At 39.9% G+C, this 22954-nt stretch overlaps 1 protein-coding gene across 1 annotated transcript in view; it reads left to right on the top strand.

Moving 5' to 3' along the window:
* The first annotated feature begins 4616 nt into the window (after positions 1–4616).
* Col24a1 (collagen type XXIV alpha 1 chain) overlaps positions 4617–22954 on the top strand; it is a 219571-nt gene continuing 201233 nt past the window's right edge. Inside the window, exons 1-5 of the mRNA XM_075981154.1 lie at positions 4617–6060; positions 10316–10369; positions 12799–12852; positions 15206–15259; positions 18362–18415. Of these exons, the coding sequence (XP_075837269.1) occupies positions 4678–6060; positions 10316–10369; positions 12799–12852; positions 15206–15259; positions 18362–18415 (1599 nt within the window). The 5' untranslated portion in view covers positions 4617–4677. The remainder of the gene's footprint in view (positions 6061–10315; positions 10370–12798; positions 12853–15205; positions 15260–18361; positions 18416–22954) is intronic.

The following is a 22954-nucleotide window of genomic DNA, read 5'->3' as shown; positions in this document are numbered from 1 at the left end:
TGGGGGGGGAATGAGGAGATAAAATCTACAGGGGTTAAATATGGAGGAAAAAGGTGATGGCACATAGAAGTGACACAATTCACCAGTAGCATCCAAGAAAGCAGAAACAGAAACACTTCCTAAATATTTAGTACTTCCTTTCTTCTGAATATTTAACCCTGGCACGTAAGAAGTGCTAGGGACGTCTGAGGAAGGCAGATGCTGCTCAGGGACAAGTACTACACAGAAGCATGGATCCTATCATTGGCAGCAGGGGGGGGGGGCTCAGAAAATGTAGAAATCCATTTCCTGAGGTAATGGATTCATTCTGAAGCATGAAGAGACAGAAATGAGCCTAGAGGAAGGGGAGTGAGGTAGGCAAAGCTGGCAGTGCCCGTCCTCCTGGACTGGCATGGTTCACAGACAGGTGGGTGCATAAAGGGACTAATTTTAGAAAGAAAATGCTGGTAACAATGAAGGGGTTTGGAGAGCTGGAAGGCTGGTGTTCTCACAGCACCCCTATGCTGGATATGCTTGGCCGGGAAATAATGCGCAAGTCAAAGGATTTGATGCAACGTAAGTAGAAAAATACTAAGGGAAATGCACACAAATATGTATACAAAAATATGATGCATATAAAAATATGATGCATACAAAAATATGATGCATACAAAAATATGATGCATACAAAAATTGCTATGAGACAGATATTCTGGATACTTGTTAAAAAAAAAGGAAAAACTCAAGCACTCAAGTCAGATCACTTCTGTGAAGAAAGACGATGCAACATGAACATAAGAGGCTGGAAAAATGAAGAGCTGGCAAGAAGTTAAACTAGATTAGATTCGTGGGTTTATGAACTCAAAAGTCATATAAACCAAACTTTACAGACTGAGATAATATTGGAGAGAGCATAGAGGGAAATTATGCAGTGTAGGAGACACAGCAAAACAGAAATGGATCTAATTAACAAATTAATACATTTCTAATGGAATCCTTGTATAAAATAAAAAATTAGAAAATACAGGAAGTGAACACTGAAGTCTAACTCCATGAAGGCTATTACAGTCTCCACAAATGCCTTTGCAGGTGCTTATGAATCTCTATTGGGATTGAAAAAGTACTAAAGCTAAAATCAGTTTTCACCACTCTCTGGATGCATTGCTGTTAGGTCAAATTTTAGTAACAACACCAGGCAGCAACATAAAATACAAAACTTGTAATACAATTAAAAAGACATAGGAAATGCATAAAAATAGTTTCTGCAAAATCAGCAATGAAAAAAGCACCTATGAAATCTAGAAGATGTGGCTAAAACATTGCTCAGGCAGATGCTTAGCTGAAATACCTTTGTAGCCAAGTGATTCAACTTCCCTAATTAGAAAAAAAAGGTAGAAAAAGTTTAGATTAAAATCCAACATGAGCTCATAATACATAAAATAGACAAAAGTAGAAAAGTAAATCAAAAGGTTGTACTTAAGTTAATGTGACATTATCTTGATAATGGAGCAAAATATTAAAATGAGAAATGGAAGTAAAAAAAATTGCAAAATTACATCACCAGAAAAGGGCCATGAAGAAAATTGCATGAAGATTTCTGAGTAGTACATTTAATATCCTTTATGAAATTTATTGTTTCTTATAAAAATACAAAATTCAGGTTGTTTTTACTTTTACAAATAATTGGCTGCGGGCACAGTCATGAGTTAGGACTCAACATAGCAGAGAGGAGACGGTGGACACTGGGGAGTCAATGGAAAAGCCCGTGTGGTGAGTCTGGTTGGCTGAAGAGTTCTATGAAGTCATGAGAAATGAAAAGATGATTCCAGAATCATCTAAATGAACTTAATGATCACGTTTATTTAATGCTCCACAGCATAATAATGGAATTGCAGTCTGGTGAGGATTGATGCTTGAATGATGCCTGAATTATTGGTCGAGAAAGTAACCAAGGATGAAGGGATGATGCACAGCAGCAAGCAGACTGTCTTAGGAATGTGTTCTCAGTTCATTCACAACAACTTATTGAGGGATTACTGTTCTAAGCCATGTGACTCTTCTACAAGTAATTCACTCTAAATACTACAATACGGGAAAACTGAAGTACTGATAAGATACCAAGAGCACCTATCCATTCTTAAGTTTTCAGATTAATACTCTTCCTAATAATATCTCAATTTAATAGGATCTAATTACTACTTGAAACAAAGACTCACTTGCAAAGCAGGTATTCCCAGGACGAAGATGAAACCCTTCATGTCACATCAGAAACTTGTGTCAGAGTGACTGACTTGACACATAAGGTGTCAATAATGATTATGAATAATGAATAATGATTTTCAGACTCTATAATAATATATACATTAAATTTAAGCGTTATAATTTTCAAAGAAATAGTACTTCTCCGTGGCTTCATCCTGGGACTGAGATATGAATATACTTGAAGTCAGAGAACACTAGGCATGCAAACAAAGAGTGCACATTCGTTTCCTGGCCACCCAGACCCAAATAATCACACAGAAACATTATTAATTCCATCACTGTTTGGCCAATGTCTCAGGCATATTTCTAGCTAGTTCTTGTATCTTAAACTAACACATTTTTATTATTTTATAATTTACCACAAGGTTTGTGGTTTGTTGCCTGTTGCTTCTTGGCGTCTGCCTCCTTTGGCAACTACATGGCATCTCCTTGACTCCGCCTACTCTCTATCTCTGTTCGGATTTCCTGCTTGACTGTACTATGCTAAGCCATTGGCCAAAACAGTTTTATTCATCAACCAATAAAAGCAACACATATACAAAAGGACATCCCACATCACTAGGCAGGAATCCCTCAAGTCACAGTTTGGCATGAACACACTCCAAGAGTGTGAAATTTGTTAAAGATTGGTGATAAGCACAGTTAACAAATTTATCTGGTAAGTAATTTATTTTGCATATGAAAATAAATAGCCATGTTGTGGATTATAATAAAAATTTTACATTAGTTATAATGAAATAACGTGAAAGAGCAAAGGTATATTTTTGTAAATTATGTGCTACTGCTTTAAAATGGGCCACTGAATTTAAATTTCTGCATTGTTGTTGGAAATATTTTTATGGAAAAGTTTGGAACTCACTATCACATAATACCATAGACTACACAGTTATTCCCTTTATTATTGCTATCACTAGTTCGTTCACAACTGATGACTGTACTCTAACTCACTGGTGTGTTTGTACATATCTCTGAGAAAACACTTCAAATATAGTACGGGATTACACTTGAATAATATTCCATACATACTTCGTTGTTATGCATAGTTGTCAGACTTGGGCCTCAGAGTCTCTCTTCATGCTTTATTCTTTGCAATGATCAGAAACTCTCAAATATCTACTGCTTTGCCACAAAAGGAAAATTAATAGAGCCAAGTATTCTCAGCTAATCTCATCTTTTTTCATTTTCCTGTACATACTGCAATTCTTTGCTATTTTTACCCAGAGATTATTACAGACACACATAGATGCAGATGGATGACACCTTTGACTAAGCTGACCCTGTTTTTAAGAAAGATTCATTCATTATTTAATTAATGGCATTAAAAGTTATATGACTCTAAAGATGAATATGAATTCAGATTGGATTCTGGTGGGACAAGCTCACTCATTCAGAAATGTAGAGCTCTTTGCAAGGAAACAGTAGAAGTGTAGTAATGAATCAGACAGAACCTGTCTTTCAGGACTTTATAGTTGAGTGAGAGAGACAAGCAGATCACTACTGGCAATAATATAAAGAACAATGGATTTGTTAAATCCACAACTATATTAAAGCCATATTGTGTAGAGACTACGTATTACATAATAGATATTGAGAGAGAGTCTATGAACTGGGTACAAATCACTGAAGAGAACTGGAAATATGAAAGACAGAGAAACGTGGAAGGAACAGGGAAAGAGCAAGGCTTACAGCAAAGCGAATTTAAACTCCTCTTCATGCCTTACTCAAGGATTTGGGTTCCCAAGGAGCTTTACGTGTAATATATGATTAAAGTATTAGTCAAAGAAAGCTTCAACTAAATTCCCAGAAGTTTGGAAAATTAGAATTTAAGTGATGGTGTGAACTTAATTTATTAAAATAGAAATTGTGAGTAACAAGTTACTTTCATCCACAGGGTTTCAGTTTTGTCCAAACATAGATGTCGTTAAATGTTAAGTTATTAGTAAGGACATAGTGATGTTTCAGAAGCTGTGAGTGTGCACTTATGGTGAAGGGGCAGGAGTTTCAATAAAATGAAAAAGAACAAAGCCACCAAACTTGTTTTTAAAATATTTGGGGGACTAAAATATAATGATGTGTATGTGTATGTCGGGGGTGCGTGCACACTTGCTTCATTCAAATGACTGAAGGTAGCATCTCTCTCTAGCGCTGGCTACCTAGAAATTACTTGTTGATAAAGCATGCTTATGTTGATTGGGAAAAAGTTTTGTTTTTATACTCAAACATTTGGATGAATGTACCAGTAAGATCCTTTCTCTCTTCCTCATCTCATTTCCAGGCATAGATATTCTTCATCGACTAGGCCTTGGAGACAAAGATGTAAGATATGCATGGCCAGTTACTGCTGTGCCGTCGTCATCCACACCATTACCTCAGAGGGTCCAGTTAACAGAATTTGGTGTCACTTTAAAAAATAATGCCTACATCGAGTCACCTCTCATGAACATTTTACCAATTAGCTTAAGACAGCCAATGACCATATTGATTGGGTTGCAGTCACGTAAAATGAACAATGCATTTCTCTTCAGCATTCGAAATAACAACAGGCTGCAATTAGGAGTACAGTTACTACCTAAGAAACTGATAGTCCATGTTGGAGGAAAGCAATCGGTGGTTTTCAACTACAGCGTCCACGATGAGCGATGGCACTCGCTTGCCATCACTGTTAGAGACCGAGTGGTCTCCATGTTCGTCGAATGTGGAAAGAGATATTTTAGTGGAGAGACTGCTTCAGAGGTTCAGACCTTTGACTCTCACAGTGTGTTCACCTTGGGAAGTATGTATAATAATTCTGTCCACTTTGAAGGAACAGTGTGTCAGCTGTATATTATTCCTTCCACAGCAGCATCCACAGACTATTGCAGATACATGAAACAGCAGTGCCCCCGAGCAGACACGTCCCAAGCTGAAACAAGCCTTCCTCACTCGGCAGTAATGCCAACCAGACACCCTGAGCACACACCCTTGCCCAAAGGATTTGGTGAAGCAGAATTGAAACAGAAGACATTCATAGAACACACACCCTTTCCCAAAAGATTTGGTGAAACAGAATTACCAAAAGAGGCACTCACGAATCACACTCCTTTGCCCAAAGGATTTGGTAAAACAGAATTGGTACAGAAGAATTTCACAGAATACACTCCCTTGCCCAAAGGATTTGGTAAAACAGAATTGCCACAGAAGACGTTCTCTGATGGCAAAGATATTCCAAATATCAGAAATAACAATTCTTCCACAGTACAGGGAAGCCAAGAGTACCAGACATCATGGTCCCAGTTAACTTCTTTCCATTCAGAAAACTCCTCAGCTGTGACTCTCCCAAACTACGGACTTCAAGCTAAAGAAATTATCAACAAGGAAGAGACCAATTTAAACCCGCCAGTGTCTCATCATCGCCACAGTGAGGCAAGAATAAATACAGAGAAGAAATTTAGCCCCCGTTTAGATGGAGCAGACAACATCACCCAACACAATGAGGAAGCAGCTGGCCTGCCTCTGCCTACGCAGACATCACCTAGCATTGCACACACAAATCAAGAGGCCATGACTAATCTCAAGAAAAAAATCACAGCAAATCTACACACCAATGAACTCATGGAAAGGGAACAGATTTTTAACACCTCCTTGTATAGAGTGACGCTTGGGCCCTCTGTGGATAACCACCTTGAACTAAGGAAGGAAGGGGAATTTCACCCTGATGCTACTTATACCATCGACCATAGCTATGAAGCCCAGCCTTATGATTATTATTATTATGAGGATTATAGTGAAATGCTTGATGTGGAGTATCTGAGAGGGCCAAAAGGGGACACTGGACCTCCTGTAAGTTGGATTTTTCTTTTTAAACTATGTCTTAATGCACTAACTTACCATGTATTTCAGAGAGGTTTCTGGACCAAACACCATAGGATAGACCAGGAGACCAGGGCTTGTTTTTGCCTTTGATATTTGTAAATCTTAAGTAATTTGTCTGCATGTCTCAAAAATTTGATTTCAAAAATTTAAGTATACTACATATGTTCTAAGAGGATGGCTTTTTATTAGTATTTTCTTGTCTTATGTTTGTGGATGTTTTGTTGGCATGTCTCTCTGTAACACATGGATGTCTGGTGGCCATGGAGGCCAGAAGAGGGCGTTCAATCCCCTGGAATCACAGACTGTTGTGAAACACCACATAGGTGCTGAGAATCAGACCCAGGTCTATCAAGTGCTCTTAACTGCTGATCCATCTCTCTAACACCATTGAGACACATCTTCATTTGATGAAAATACAACTTGAATCGTCAGCTGAGTTCTAGAAGCCGTAGACTGAGATAAGATGATGCTCTATTCTTGGCTGGCGTTTCCTTGTGGCTATTCCTTGAGGAAGTTGTCTTCTTAAAGCAAACTGTTGAGGGTTACAATAAATCCAATAGATGCCCTGCTGTATAGAATTACCCCTTTGCAGTACTTGTAAAGAATTATAGGTAGCCACCTACTTTCCTCCAAAAGTCAGTGTAGTGGGGTGAGTATTAATTTCCTAATCTCTTCCATAAAGCCCCAAATCGCTATTCCATCTGTATTTGTAAGGTAATAATGTGCACAACAGGCGTTTCCTCAGTTTATGCAGAACTTGAGGCAGAATCACAGCCCCTTTGTTCTGAAGGAGCATACATTTCAATAAGGAAAATTAAGTACGTGTGTAACTATGTCTTGTGGTGAAGCAAGATACACACTATTGGGTGCTGGAGAGATGGCTTGGTGTTAAGAGATAGCATTGCTTCTATCCTTAGTTCAGTTACTAGCACCCACCTTGGGCAGCTCACAACCACCTATAATTCCAGGTCGAAGGGAATCTGAAACCTTTGGCTGCTGAAGGCACTGATCTTATAAGTGTGAGTACACACACACACACACACACACACACACACTTATCTACACATACACACAATTAAAAACAATAAAATAAATCATATGTGACCTAAAGACATAATCTCATAAACTAAATGTGTGGGGTGAAAAATATTATTTTGGAGCCAATAAAAATAATAAAATATTATTATTTCTCCATGAAAGAACCCAGATAGATCACTGTACTAGGTCCTTATGACAGAATTATGTAGAACTGGACTTTAAGGAGTAAATATTTTGATGGATATAAAAGGCAGATTTGGAAATGGGGAAGAGAGGAGTAGCAACCATCGCTCATTGATGTGGATGATGCTCTAACTCACCCTTCATATGCCTTCTCTTAGAAAAGCCTTGTTACGTTAGTACAATTGTCCTCATGTTTCAGTGAAAGAAACTGAAGATTGTCTTGCCAATAATAACATGGCTAGTAAATGATACAGTCAGGATTTAAATACAGATCTTCTGTCTCTAAGGCCAAACTCTTTTATGTCAGGCTGGATAATGACTGACCAAAACCCAAGCAAGTTTTTGATGAGTGTCACATCGTTGAGAATCTCAACTGTCAAGCTGATAAGTTTGAGCTTTATATTTTTCTCCAGAATTTTGTAGATTCCTAATTAAAAAGACTAATTTACAAAATTCAGTCTGGCCATAGTCTCCAAAATAGGTGGGAAGTTCCTGGTTCCATCTTGGTGTTGTATGATTTGGATGTGATTCGGGTTGGCAGAAGAGAAAATGGGAAGGTAGATTCGAGAGATGTTTTGAAGGAAGATATATAATAGATCTTGCAGGTTAAGTGGATATGGAGTCCAGGTTAAAAAAAATAAATCAGAGACGGTTGTCAGATAGTCAGAGAGTAGCAATAACAATACTGAAAGGAATGATGCAAATCCATCCATTTATCAGCAGCAGCAGATGCTTGATGAGAAGAAAGGCAACATCATTCAGTTGAAAGAGTAGGAGAAGCAAAGTTAAGGCTGGGGCACAAATCCGAGAGTCTTCCTTGTCAGTGCTGCAGTTAAAATGATAAGGTTGTGCAATATTTACAAAGAAAGCTGTGCAAGAGGGCGGGAACCAAAGTCGGGGGGGACTTCGCCTGCTGGTGTTAGAAGAAGAAATCAGAATAGCTGAAATGATGGCAGAGAAAAATATCGTGCTTTTACAAAAGCCAGGAACAAAAAGGATTACTTGGGGGGAAGAAGTTAATTGGCATTGCTAAGAGTTACCAAGACGTTGAGAACAGAGTAGAGGTTTTTCTGATGAGAAGACCACAGCGGAGCCTGGAGAGTCCCAAACAGGGTGGGGGATGGAAGATTAGAGAGTGCCAATGGGAGAATGACTGGTAACAGATTTCCAGGAACCTGAAGACGCTGTTTTACTCGCTGATCTTTCTATGTAAACCCAGTGGACTGGCCAGTTTCCCAGTTTGGGGTGATAGCATTTTTTTTCTGACTTCATCCCTATACAGTTCTTCTATAGTATACTTTTTAATTTGTTATTTTATAGACACATAATAAATGTACATGTTTGTGTCAGCTATACTTATAATATTATCTTCTATGCTTGCATGAGACTATATTGTACGTTTCTGTGTCTTCCAATTTCATCCTTGGTATGCTATCCTTGCCTGTGAGACATAGCATATTTTGTTACCTAATCATCTCCTGGTTGATGCCCTCACTTGGCGGCTGCTGGTAGAGCCTCAATAAACATGGAGGAGCAGGTTTCTGTCTCCCATGCCGACTTGAGTCATATATATCTGTATGTATGTATGTATGATAGTGGATGGTAAGGTCGATCTATTTTTAGGTTTTGTGGTATGTCCATACTGCTTTCTGTAATTGACAAACTAATTTACATTCCCACCAACAAGAGTTTATGAGATTTTCTTCATCCTTGCTGTCTTTGTTTTTTTGTGTTGTTTTTGGTTTTTTTTACAGTTACAATATTTATATGTACTTTATTTTTATCATGACTAAGGAAAATTATAACTATAACTATAAATTCTTCAATTCTATCAAAAATTCTAAAAGAATATGCTATTACCTAAGTAAACAGGAAGTGCATTGTAAGCAACTTCCTTTTTTTTGCTTTTTGGAAAGATAACTGAGGTGAGACGGTATCTGATTACAGTTTTAATTGCATTTAACTAAACTAGGTAAACTGATCAGTTTTTACATGCTTATTAGATACTTGTATATCTTAATCAACTAATGTTCATGTCGATAATTTCTTCATGTGCAGAGATTATTTTGCTGTGAAGTTTTCAAAGCTCTGATATATTCTATTACTAATTTGTCTGAGGAATGGTTTGTAAATATATTCCCATACTGAGGGTTATCTTTTCATCCTTTTAATTTAATATTGATTTTCATTCTCTGTGTCTAAATGTTTTCCCTTCATTTACATAACTGCACAGCATGAATGCCCCGTGCTTGCAGAAACCAGAAGAGGGCATTGGATCCCCTGGAAATGAGGTTATAGACGGCTGTGAGCTACCATAAGGATACTAGAGACTGAACCCAGGTCCCCTGCAAGAGCAGCCAGTGCTCTTAATCCCTGAGTTAGCTTTCTAGTCCCTTCATTTTTCCTTTATAAGTCATTTAGCTTTATTAGTGAGCTCCTGGTATGTCACATTTGCTATGAGACAGGTTTATTATGTCTTTATAAGAAATACCTCAGCATAACAGGTTAGCACCTCATGAAGATCCTTGGTATAATTCTTTTACAGAAACACGAAATGCTTAGTCCTTCCATTTCTCGAGGTTAAAATACTCTTTTTGAAGTGTGTTAAAGAAAAAGAAAACCTGCACTTGAGTGCCAGATCTAAGTTGAATTTCTCCTTCCATAATAAAAACAAATTTAGTAAAAAAAAAAATGTGAGTAAAAATCACTCACAAAACTACTAGTTATGCTCTCTGTAGAAACCAGATAGTGTGGCTGTAGCTGTAAGCCGACGACTTCCCGCTGCCATTTCTAGCCAGATTAAAGAGGAGAAGTGGTAGGGTTTCACCTCATCCATGTTGATGTGGGTTAGAAGTTAATGTCGCTTTAAAACCACTGTCAGCTGGGAACAGGGAATGTGTGTGCGGGGGAGAGTTATTGTGGAGCAGACATAGGACAGATATTTGTGAGAAAGACACGATTGCTATTTATCCTGCCTAATACCTTGATTTTTCTTCCTAAGGGTCCCCCTGGTCCCATGGGTATCCCGGGTCCGTCAGGCAAGAGAGGCCCGCGGGTGAGTAGACGAACTTCGAGTCATGTTATCAGATAGAAGTGTAATATGCTAGGGTCTTTGTTTTTTCCTAATGCTGGACAGTACGGGCATCGTCTGGAAATGTCTCTTCATACTTAGCTCCTGCAGTGCAGCCTGGTTTGTGTGGGTGTGGGCAGCCAAAGAACGCCCTGTGAAAATGTCCAGGGAATAGGGTCAACTTTGGAGAGCTGTGGCTGGTTGGTTAGCCCCTCATATTATTCTTAGTTATAAAATGATACCAATGTTCTAAGGTCAGGTTTGTTTGGGTCTGACTGCCTTAAAATAGTGCATTCCTAGACTGTATAGTAGGAAATACCGGAGTCATCAACTAGAAAAAAGAATTATGAAGGAAAAAAGCTGCCTATGGATCAGCAGTATTTTCTCACATAAATGGATCCCACGAAAGATTTATTGCTCTGTTAGTTAGTTTCTCTCAACCTAGAGAAATAAATGTAGATTTTTGCTGAAGAAAGTCTTTCTTGAATAAACTGAAAAAGAATTGTGTGCTACAAAGACAGATGCAAACGGCTCTAATGTAACGGACTTTCTTTGCACCCTTACTTAAATCATACCAAGAATATAAAGCCAAATTGCTGTAAAATATTGCCTTGTGCTCTCTATATTCCCACCAAATGACTGTGCATCTGCAGGAGAAGATAAATTCCCAGTGCTTTAGCTCTGCTTAGCATTTTCTGAAGCTCTGGGGTCGATCGTCTATCAGAGTCGCCTACATCATCATCTATTCTCGATTCTCCCACTCGTCAGTCCGTCACGCTCCCCCTTCTACCTTCTGTGCGGAGACTTTGGGGACCTGCCTTTCTTCTCTCACCTTCTTTGCACTGATTCTGTTCCCTTGTTACTCCAAAGCTGTTATTTTCCGACAGGATGACCTTCATGTTCTGAATCTCAAAGATGCATGGGGTCCTGTCTCTAATGTCCACCCCTCTATTCACCCAACCTGCTAGCTCCTAAGGCGAGAACAGTCTGCTTCTTGGGACCAGTTATTTTGGGTACATTCCTAATTTCATCCCCTATAATCGATTCTCTAACTTGAAAGTTGCAGCTTTGCAATTCTCCCTCCCTAAATTTGGTCCTATGTGGTCACAGTCAACAAGTCAACCCTCTTTGAAAAATCCCAACTTTAGTTGATACTCCTTTTTCCTAAAGTGTTGGCTCATGGTTACACTGCTGAATTCTGTGAAATAGGGTTAAACCCATTACCCTGAAGTCTACAGCAACAACTTATTCATCAAACTCGTAGATCTTCCCACCTCCCTTTTTTTTCTTAAGGTTACCAGTGTCATGGACTGTAATGGCTTCTCCTTAATTTTATTCTTGTTAGATGTATTTTCAGTGTCAACATTGTTGAGTTCCCCAAGGCAATTTTTCCTGAAGAGACAAGTAATTGCTGAGTTATGTTCTATGTTAAGATGTGAGCTTAGAGACCACAGAGGCAGGAGTACAAAATCCATCAGGCACCTGCAGACCTGGAGGGTTTCAGGAGAATGTCTCAGTTTCTGTGCTCATTGGTGTGTGACCTGAGTTTTTCTCATTTTTTGAGTCAGAATAAAGTAGTTTTCTTACAGGGTTGTTGTATGAGTTAGTAATGAAAATTGTCAAGTATGATCATAGTTCAAGGTACAAACTAGGTTCTCAAAGAAGAGAATCGATTTTTAAATCCAGATGATAGTAATTCATCAGCAACGTACAATCAAATAGACAAACATTCAAGTGGCTGACAGAGTACTAGATTAGTAAGATACAGAGTTTCTTTGTAAAAATATTTTAATCCTGGAACTAAATAGAGCAAGTCATGATGTAGTTGAAACAATAACACAATATTTACATAACAGATTAAAACAGCATACAATGCCTGGAAGCGACATACTATGAATCTCACATTCCGGAGTTTCCAAAGCAGCTGTCCGGAGAGAGGGGTTACCTCATGATGACGAGGCCAAGCTTTTAAAAGGGAGGTAGAAGCAAACTGAGGTTTGAGAAAGCACCTGGATAGACGTGGCAGAGTTAGTGAAGTGAGATGCAAATCTTGGCTGTATAAACGGATGCGCAGGTCGAAGAGTACAGCTGTCAAAGGCTCACACATTGTTGGGTTCTGACTCTTCACACCTTAGAAGGAGCAGTAAGCTCTGTGCTCTGGATGGAGGTGGTGGATATGCAGCATTTGTTGTGAGAGATGAACTCCACTGTCCTCCTGTCTGAGTAACACAGCTATTCTCTCCAGGGCCGGAATATCAGAGGTGGCAGAAGGCATAGCTTTGAAAATAGGGTTTTTGTTTTACATTTAGCATTTATTTTAATGAGACTATATTATGTAACGGTTATATGATTGTCAAGAAAAGCCCTGTAATTTATCTGTTCTTAGAATAATGAGACATTTTTCTTATTTACAGGGCATTCCGGGACCACATGGAAATCCTGGGTTACCTGGATTGCCAGGTCCAAAGGTGAGAAATTCCTAATGAGCAGCACGCCATTTTCTTGACATCTTAAAAGAATATTCTCTGGTCGGGTGGTGGTGGCATACAACTTTAATTCCAGCATTCTGGAGGCAGAGGCAGTTGGATCTCTGTGGGTTCAAGGCCAGCCTTGTCTACAGAGCGAGTTCCATGACAGACTCCAAAGCTATAGAGAGAAACCCTGTCTTGAAAAAAAATAGTTTCCTGCTTTTCAGGCTAGACTTGGGGCATAGAAAGTCTCTGACAGTCCTAGATCATGGCTCTTTAAGAAGATTGTCTGGGCAGGTGGTCCTGAGCGTCATAAAAAAGCAAGCCAGGTGAGCCATGTGGAGCAATCCAGTGAGCAGAATCCTTCTATAGCCTCTGCTTTAGTTCGTGCCTCCAGGCACCTGCCATGCTTGACTTCCTGCATCAGAATTGAAAAATGTAAGCCAAATAAACCCTTCCTTCCCTTAGATGTTTTTGGTCAATATTTTTTATCGCAGCAATAGAAAGCAAATAACATTTTATCTAGATTTTATTGCTCCCTTTACATAGACTGTTGGGAGCCACTGGGGGCTGTGGACTCCCGGACCCTGAATTCCCTGTGAGCAGCTTTTTTTTCCTATGTTTGCAGCTGCTCTGAGCAAAACAACTTGTTTTCCTCTGCTCTGAGCAGCCTGCAGCTGCTCTGAGCACAAGACCCTGATGGCAGGCTGATGGGTCTGCAGCTGAAAGATCCCGGGAGCTGGGGTGTGGCCAGAGCACTATATACGTTGCCCCTGCGCACAATAAGCTTGGCACTCTTGTATCAAGAGTGACCCATGTCTCTGTGTCTCTCTGTGTGTCTGTCTGTGCTTTTTGGGTCTCTCAGCCCAGTTCCTGGCTAGTGTACCGACCTGTAATGGCACAGGAGCTACAGGCATAATACCATATAGCACATAGTACAGACACCGGGTTCTAACAATAGACACTGTCAGCTATCTGTAAAGGTATTTTAGGCTTTATTTTGTTGAGACAAGGGTGCTGCTGCGTCAACATGGCTAATTTTGAACTCCTGGACTCAATAGTCTTTCTTACCTCAGCTTCCTAAGTACTGGGGGTAACTACACTTTCCTCTATGCCCCGATTATAATTTTTTATCATTATTACTGTTATTTAATGAGTTGAGTCCTTAACTATTAAAATACCATAAACCAATTTCTTAGGTCAAAAGTCTCATAATCACTGTAGCATCATTGCTAGAAATGGTGGTGGTTCTGAACAGACAACTAGAAAACAAGCTTGTCTCTCAAAAAGCATCTTTGACTGAAGGACACAACGTTCTTGGTTGTATTGCTAATTCTCTTCTAAATTTGTAATTGGTCAAAAGAAAATACTGAGCATCAGGTGGGGCTTCTCCTCGGGTCATCTCTCCTCAGTTGGTCAGCTTGTGAGCCATTTAGAAGTATCCATACATCCATGAGAGAAGAGGCAGTTACTTCTCTCTTTCACACATAGTGAAAATAGTATTTACCATTCTCTAAGAATAGAGACTTATTTGTCTTAGCTGAGAATGGTAATGAAATGTTAAGGTTTGTGATGAGCAATTTTCTCTTATTAAACTATCATCACTCCAATGCCAGAATAATAGCATTATTATTCATGTGAAATAATTGTTAATAGTGGAATAATATATTTAGCTAACAATAACAAAAGTTCATTGTGTCTCAAAAGTAGCAAAGGTAGTGTAAACTTCACTATTCTGCAAAGAAAATAGCTTTAATAATATTGCTTAATGTTTATTCTTTTAAACTTCAGTTGTACTTGCGATGTTATTAGAGATTGCAGCTTTTACAAACAATACTGAAAAAACACTAAAAAGGAAACAACCCATGTCTAGCTCAAAGTTGTTCTTCTCTATTTATTATTAACGGTTTTTCACATGAATTTAACAGGTTTTAGTCATTTCTGTACCCAAGTGCCCTCTGTCATCCTCTTCCCTTCCCCAGTGGCAGTCGCACTCCGAGTTCAGGTCTTCTCTTTGTTTGTGACCCACTGAGGCTAATTAGAGTTCCTTGCATACTTGAGCTGGACGCTGCTTACTGGTGCCTGAGGAACTTATCCATGGCTGCATCATTGAAGAAATGAAGAAAGCCATTAGCTGCCACTAACTCCTCCAGCAGGGTCCCTGCTCCGTTCATGATGAAACACTGACAGGCACAGTCTTGGCCTTGTGGTGAAAACCACAGCTGTTGTGAATTCAGACACATAATGACGTTACTTGATATATTACACTGTGTATAGTGTCTGTGGACATGTGACTGAACCCGGTAGCCCTCACCACATAACTCACGCTTCACGAAGTCTCTCTTATATCCAGGGCCCCAAAGGAGATCCCGGGTTTTCGCCAGGCCAAGCTGCTTCTGGAGAAAAGGTAATTATTTTTCAATGAAATAAAAATAGTTTTATTTGTTTTTAATATTGACAAACCAGTTTCTAGGGGTCTGGGAAGATGGCATAGCGGGTAAAATTCTTGCTGCACCTTCCTGAGGACCTGGGTTTGGCTCCCTAACAACTGCTTTTTTTATAAACTAACATGGTGGACAGCGCTGGGGTCTATAACTTAAGTGCTGCGAGGCAAGAAAGGCAAATCTTAGGGGCTTGCCCCAAATTCCAGGTTTCGTTAGGGTCCCCGCATCCAAATGAAAGGCAAACAGTTACAGGAGGGAAACCCAACACTACCTCTAGCCTCCATATGTGCATATGTGAATGAGGTCACTCAAGCAGGTGCACACATGTTCACATGTACACGTGGGTATGCACACACACGCATACACATACACACAAATAAATATATTATTTTTCTCTTTTTAAATTACATGGCCAGACAAGATAGCAGAAAACTGCTGAAGTTTAACAAACAAAGAACTATTTGAAGAATTAAGTATATTATGTTCACCTTCACTGGATGATCTGTCTTCCCAGTAATGTTACCGAGTGTCTGCTGTGGACCGATGTTGCATCAGACGGGGTGAATGTGCTAAAATTGGAACAGAATGTGGTTTTTTGTTTGTGTTTGTTCCCTTGGGATGATGTCTCATGTAAGTCAGGCTAGCCTTGCAATCTCTGTGCATCTAAAAATAACACTGACTCCTATCTCTGCTCCCCAAGCGCTGAGTTCACAGGCAGTTTCCCCTCCATATCTGGCCCAGGACTTGTTATTAACCTCAAAGGTTTTACTGTTAATATATGTGAGCATGTAATGCCTAAATACAAAGTTGTATATGTTAGGAATGTTATAAATCCTGTACATCAAGTGGTTCTCAGCCTTCCTAACGCTGCAACCCTTTAACACAGTTCCTCATGTTCCCCACCATAAAATTATTTTCCTTGCTACTTCAATAACTGTGTTTTTGTTATTGTTGTGAATTGTAATGCAAGCTTGCATTTTCCAATGGTCTTAGATGACCCCTGTGAAAGAGTCATTCAACCCCAGAAGGGTTGTGATCCACAGATTGAGAACCACTGCTTTATCTGGGATAAAGGCTGTCATCTAAAAGGCTAGTGTGGTCCATAGGAAGTCATTTGGAAAGCTCTTGATAAATGCGATACAAGTATAAGATGGCTTTGTTTATATTGATATAGAATCACAAGTCAAAAATCTCCAAACAATTCCAGTGATTGCTGGGTTGAAATCTGACCTCGTAATTGACTTAAACTTTTATAAACTTAAAGCCTTGCCAGGAATCCTCAAAAATATCTAAACTTTTAGTATTTTTTTTCTGTTACGGAACTAAGTTTAGAGATGCTGCAAAACACAATAAGGGAATCAAAGTCTATTTCCAGAAAGACAATATCTTCATTGATGTGGTCATAGTTATGAGGAGAATACCAGGAAATCTGAGAAATACAAATGCCATCTTTTAGAGTGCCTAAATATAGCATGTTTGCTCTCTTATTAAATGTTGGAATTAGAGGTCAACTCTGTTTGGTGACTTCAAAATAGAGACTTCAGATTAAACATGAGCATCCATATCAAATGCTTGGTTTTATCTTTCTCTATGATTTTTTTGTACAAAATATAGGCTCAGTATGGGAGTGGAAACTTAAATGATGTTTCCAGTTGAAGTATTTTCTCTTTTTACTTATTGATGTACTAACCGTGGATAATATTGTATATAAGAAATGCAGTTAGATACAAAATTTAATATCATTCTGCCATTGAGCATTAAGTGAAACCTATGGTTTTAAAATGACAGACGCATTTCCCTGCTTCTTGTCCTTCTCAGTGCAAATGCTGACCAGGGCAAGTACTGTACACTAAACTATGACTCCAGAACTCTCCTTTCAGTGGGTGTATCTGTACTATATATAAGTATGTATATGGTGTGTGTGTGTGTACACTATGTGTGGGTATGTGTATGGTGTGTCTGTATATATATATGTACATATATATGCATATATATCATGTGTGGATATTATATGGTGTATGGTGTGTGTGCATGTGTGTACCATGTATGGGTATGTATATGGTGTGTGTGTACTATGTGTGGGTATGTGTATGGTGTGTCTGTATATATACGTACATATATATCATGTGTGGATATTATATGGTGTATGGTGTGTGTGCATGTGTGTACCATGTATGGGTATTTATTTGGTGTGTGTGTATGGTATACGGTGTGTGCGTGTGTGTACCATGTGTGGGTATGTGTATGGTGTACGGTGTGTGCATGTGTGTACCATGTATGGGTATGTGTATGGTGTGTGTGCATGTGTGTAAGGAGCATTCACATGCCATAGCATATGTGTGAAATTCAGACAACAACCTTGACTGTTACTGTTGAGTACTATCTTCCATTGTGTTGGAGACAGGGTCTCTTTGTTGTTCACCACTGCATAACCCATGCTGGCTGAGCCACAAGCTTTCAGGGACTCTCCTCCGTCTGCCTCCCATCCTGCCAGAGGAGCACTGGGGTGACAATGGTGACCTACTACAGCCAGTTTTGACTTCACTTGGGCTTTGGAGCTTCTAAATTGGATCCTCACGCATGTGTAGCAAACAATTCAACCACTGAGCATCAGCCTAGGCCTCTCCATTCCCAATTTTACTTTGAGGGGTCATATTTCATTAAGTTGCCCAGATAGCCTTTAACACTCTCTGTAGCCCACGTACACCATGAACTTGGAATCCCTCTGCCTAAGTTTCTGTGGGATGTCTAAGGAAACTCCTTTAGACACTGTAAACTGTTGGTAAGAGGGATTCCTAGAGAATAGAACAACACAGAAAAGGGAATACAAGCATATAAATGGAAAAATATAAGGTAGTCAGTACTGGAAGGGGTTAGGAAGCCCTAGGTTTGGGGGAAAGATGCTGAAGACAGAAAGAATGCTGGGAAGGGTTGAGAGAGAACAAGATGGAACTCAGGGCAGACTGTCAAGATCAGCGGTGCATGCGCAAGGTTTGTTCTCTCAAGCTGAAGCTTTCCTTTTCTCTTTTCTTTCATGGTATTAAACCTCTGTGTTCTGTTTACAGGGTGACCATGGTGTTTTTGGATTAGTGGGGCCCCCTGGTTTACAAGGTGAAAAGGTAAGAGGAGTTTAGCTGTTTTTCTCTGACGTAATTGAATGCCAGATGGATCTCAGAGAGCTTCTGTGACTGCAATCCCACTCCGGAGTTGAGCCTCACGACAAAGCCTCAGATCTCTTTGCTCAGCAAAAGAAAACTAATCAGAGTTTAGCTATTATAATCCAGAAACTTAATATCCGTTAAAGATGATATCGTAGGAAAAGTAAAGGACCCTGGAGTTTAGTGATGGAGAGTGAATTCCCATGTAGGACAAAGGCAACGTCACAGACAGGGTATCAACACCCCCCCCTCTTTTAAGGTATATTAACCCAGCATCTTCATTCTGAGGCTCTTCTGTCTGCTTATAGCATTTATGCCCAAATGAGATGCCTATCAGTCATACCCTTGGGTTTCTCTTAAGGATTCCCACTTAGGAGGATGCAGTGACTACCACAATGTGTCTGTAAACATGAGCCCGAGGAGCCGTTTGCTGGTCAGACTTCCTGTTGCTGTGACACATACTGAGAGAAGCAGTTTCAAAGGAGGAAAGATTTAATGTGGCTCACAGTGCACAGATTTCCGTCCTTGGGCAACTGGCTCTGCTCTTCCTCCTTTGTAGTGAGGCAGAGCATCAGGTGGGAGGGGCAAGGCTGGACTGAGACAACTTTCTATCTGACTGTCTATCTGTATGCATTTTATATGAGGGTGTAATCTACATTCAAAATGAGTTTGGTATACTTTAATGCCCCTCCTGTATGGAAGGATAAAAGGCAGATGCTATTTGGTAGAATGTTCAGATAATAATGACCCTTTTTCAGAGTTCCCTGCCTTGTGGGAAGTCCAAGGTCCTCCCCCCTCCACCCAGGGGGGGGGAGGGAAATGGGAGGCAGGGAGGAGGTGGAAATTTTTAATAAAAAAAATAAATAAAAAACCAACGACATTAAAATCTGCCCAAAGAAGGAAGTACTTTAAATTTTCTGTATAACTGTGATTTTATGTAAATATAATTTGAGCTCATTATAAAAATATATGGATATTTACACTTAAAAAATATGACCTTTTTTAAAGTTGAGCTCCTTAATTCAATTTAAGGTGGTTTTTTTTTTTTCTGTACCAGTTAATTCAAGGAGTTGGTTCCTACAAATAGAGCCTGTACTAGAAGAATCTAGAGCGGAGACTTGTACTAGCAGTGTCTCACACACCCGTATTCCTTCATTCTTACAGCCCGCCCCTAGAGTGGTAGATGAATTCCCAAGATCAAGTCAGTACTTAAGTTTCTCTAAGTGAGGAAGCTAAGATTGGCCCAGAGAGGTTAAGAAACTTGCTCAGCATCACAAAGAGCTATAGCAGGATCAAGATAGAAAATCTATGGAGACAGGACCTGTGGGCTTTTAACCATATACATGTTCACACCGAGATGTAAATAAGGTGCTTAGGTTTCGATTGCTATGAACTGATTACATCTTTCTATCACTTGAACCATCTTGGGCATTACTTGGGTAACACTGCTAATATCAACAGTAACTATTTTATTATGTGCAGTGTTCTAGTTTGCTGGGTACTTTTTGAAACAATGCTGGGGTGTATGTAATCGCGAGTAGACCATACACAAATTAACTGACGTATTCTTGGGTAAATAATTCACCCAAAGTCACACACTGGTGATCTTGAACTCAGTCCTGGACGGTTGTTTTTTTTCATGGCATTTCCTGTGAGCTAGTTCATAATTCAAGTCAGTATCTGAGTTTCAGTTTGCCATATTTCTTTTATATATTTTTACATACCAACCAGTTTTCTCTCCCTCCTCTCCTCCTGTTCCCTCTCCCCTCTCTCCTCCCCCATCCTCTCCTCCCCATCTCCATGCAGAAGGGGTGAGGCCTCCCACGGGAGTCAACAAGGCAAGCATTCAGTTTGCCATATTTCTAGCTGCACCCAGCCTGAATGAGACAGATGTGTGGTGCTGATTTTCACGAGAGTTTTGGACAGCAGATGACATGACTTCACTATCCTCTCTCTGGAAAGGATATGAAAATGTTAAAAATTCTCCTAATATAAACCAAACTCAAGTGATATTAAAAACTATAATGACTGGAAGGAAACTCACAAAAACTGTTGAGAAGCATAAAGATTAATGTGGAAAGTTTTGACAAGTGTGAGTACTATTGAGATAGAAATAGCAGCGTGAGGCAGCTGAAGTACTCACTACTCTTCAACAGAACTATGTTAATTGGTTCTTTCTCCCTTCAGCTGCGCTTACCTCTCTTTTTAAAATAGCGCCCACCTCTCTACCCAGCGTTTGTCCCCTCTGTTGATCCCTCTGCTACACCATTTCTGCTTGTAACTCTTACTTTCCTACAAATTAAAGTATATTTTCAACTCCCACTCACTCATTTTTTTGCCAAAACAGCAGATCAATTGAAGCCAGAATGCATGCTGAGCTGGGCAGAAGACAGGGGCTGTGAGTCCAAGCTTGGATTCAAGAGAGCTTTTTAAATTGCTTTATAAATAGCCCATCAGCTGCCATATTAAAATTGGAAGCCGCCTGTTTTGCTTTGTAAAAACATCAGCCGTGTGAGCAAGTGAAAAGCTTCCCTCGGGTCAAGAGGATGAGGGATGCAAACAGTTAATTGTAAAATCGGCAAGCATTTAAAACACCCTTTTCTGACTATCAAAAGGCATTCCCGGGTTTTAGATGATAGAAGCCAACGTGAACGCCTGTTTCATTACATTAGAATTGCTTCGGTTATTTGGGGAAAAAAAAAAGTCCACAGCAAAGCATACTGTAAACACCTGTGTGAAGGAGGCAAGGGAGAGATTGCTTCCATGGAGTCCGCTGTGACTTTCCAGTCTCTCTAAAGCTGTGTGGAGCAAGAGAGCACTGAGGAGCCATGACCACACTGAATTTCAGTGGGAATGTTAATAAGAATCTAAATAAGAATCTAGCCTGGCAAAGTGTCAGGGCCTGAGGAGACAATGTGAAGGTTTCCTCCCCTCCATGGCCAACTCCATACATCATTTCTCAGGGGCCCATCCTCCCTATAAAAGTCTGCAGAGCTGTTTCGCCTTGGCTCGGTTCCCAGCCCACTGTGGTACTAACCTCTAAATCGAAAGCTGCTACTTACGAGCTGTGTCGCCACCCCTGTCTCCATGTCTGCGCTGTGTCCTTGCTGCACATGGGGACTGGAGAGCACGGCCACTCGGCTCTGAACTCGCTGGAGTGGCAGCTAGGGGTGACCAAAGCCTTGTCAGCAGCGAGGCTTTGAAAACTGTGTTTCCTTCAGTCTGACTTAGGTTGTTGACATTTCAACACTGGCATTAAATTCATTTGACTTCAGGTATTTCGGCTTCCACAATTATATCTATCTATATCCTTAGAATTAGCTGCCATCTCTCACTGGGCATTGCTGTGGTTAGTTCAGTACAGTTTTTCCATTCAAAAGCCTGGTGTTATTCTTCAAGTTATTCTTCAAGGAAGCACACATACACACACACACACACACACACACACGTAGATAAATTTAATAAAAATAAAGAAATCTAAAATTAAAATCTCTATGTACAACAAAAATTCTAAGCCCTATTTATGACTGGGATTACTGCTATGAAAAATGTTATACCATAACAAAGTTAAGACGATTCTTTAATTTATTATAATATGTTCTAATCAGTTTTGAAATAGAGATGTCAAATTTGCTTGTTGACCAAGTTCCTTAAGGAACGCTTTTGCTCTATTCTTATCAGTATATTCATTTAAAAATTCACATGCTGCTGATTTTGAAATACTCAAAAGCAGAATCTCCCTTTCACCCAAGTATTTTTCCATCCATTTTTTATCACTTCATTCAAAACATCACATAATGAACACCCGCCTAGGCACTGAGCTACCACACCAATGCATGGAAACGAAGTCTAAATGAAGTCCAAGCTCCTAGGAGGCCTGTTATCTCTGACAGCTCTAAGTCCCCTCAGGTCTCTAATTACAAACACCTTTAATCTAGATTACAGCAGCCTGTATCCAGCCTATCCCCTCCCATTCCGCTTACCCCAGTGTCATTCTGCGAGCCCATGGAGAGCAGACACTGGTGGAGAGCACGTGGAAGGGAAGTTCCTCCTGTCATGTGGTCAGGAAGCAGAGACTGGAAGAGACTGGGAGCCTGACAGAATCTTAAAGTCACACCTGCTTCCTCCACTAGGCCCCATGTCCTACTCCAGACTGCCCCAAAATAGTGCCACAACTGAGGATTGTATCCACCTGAGAGCTGTGGGGACCTTTCATCTCCAAACTGTCTTTGCTTTTGATGGAGTTGGGAACCAACCTTGGGAGCCTGAGGATATGCTTGCTATGGGGCACATCCATCTCTAGTTTGATCTGTGTCTTCAAGCCTGCAGTGAGTCTCAGATCTGCTTTTCATCCTTAAATCAGCCAAATTTCTACAAAAGTAACAAAGTCCTCTCTGACGAATTCTTGTGCTCACAGAATTCTAGCAACTGCAATTTAGCAATTACCCAATTCAATGCTATCATTTTACATAGGATGACGCTGGGGCTCAGGATAGGACG

This window comes from Microtus pennsylvanicus, chromosome 7 (assembly GCF_037038515.1).
Source record: "Microtus pennsylvanicus isolate mMicPen1 chromosome 7, mMicPen1.hap1, whole genome shotgun sequence".
Lineage (NCBI taxonomy): Eukaryota > Metazoa > Chordata > Mammalia > Rodentia > Cricetidae > Microtus > Microtus pennsylvanicus.
This window is presented reverse-complemented; position numbering and strand designations above follow the sequence as displayed.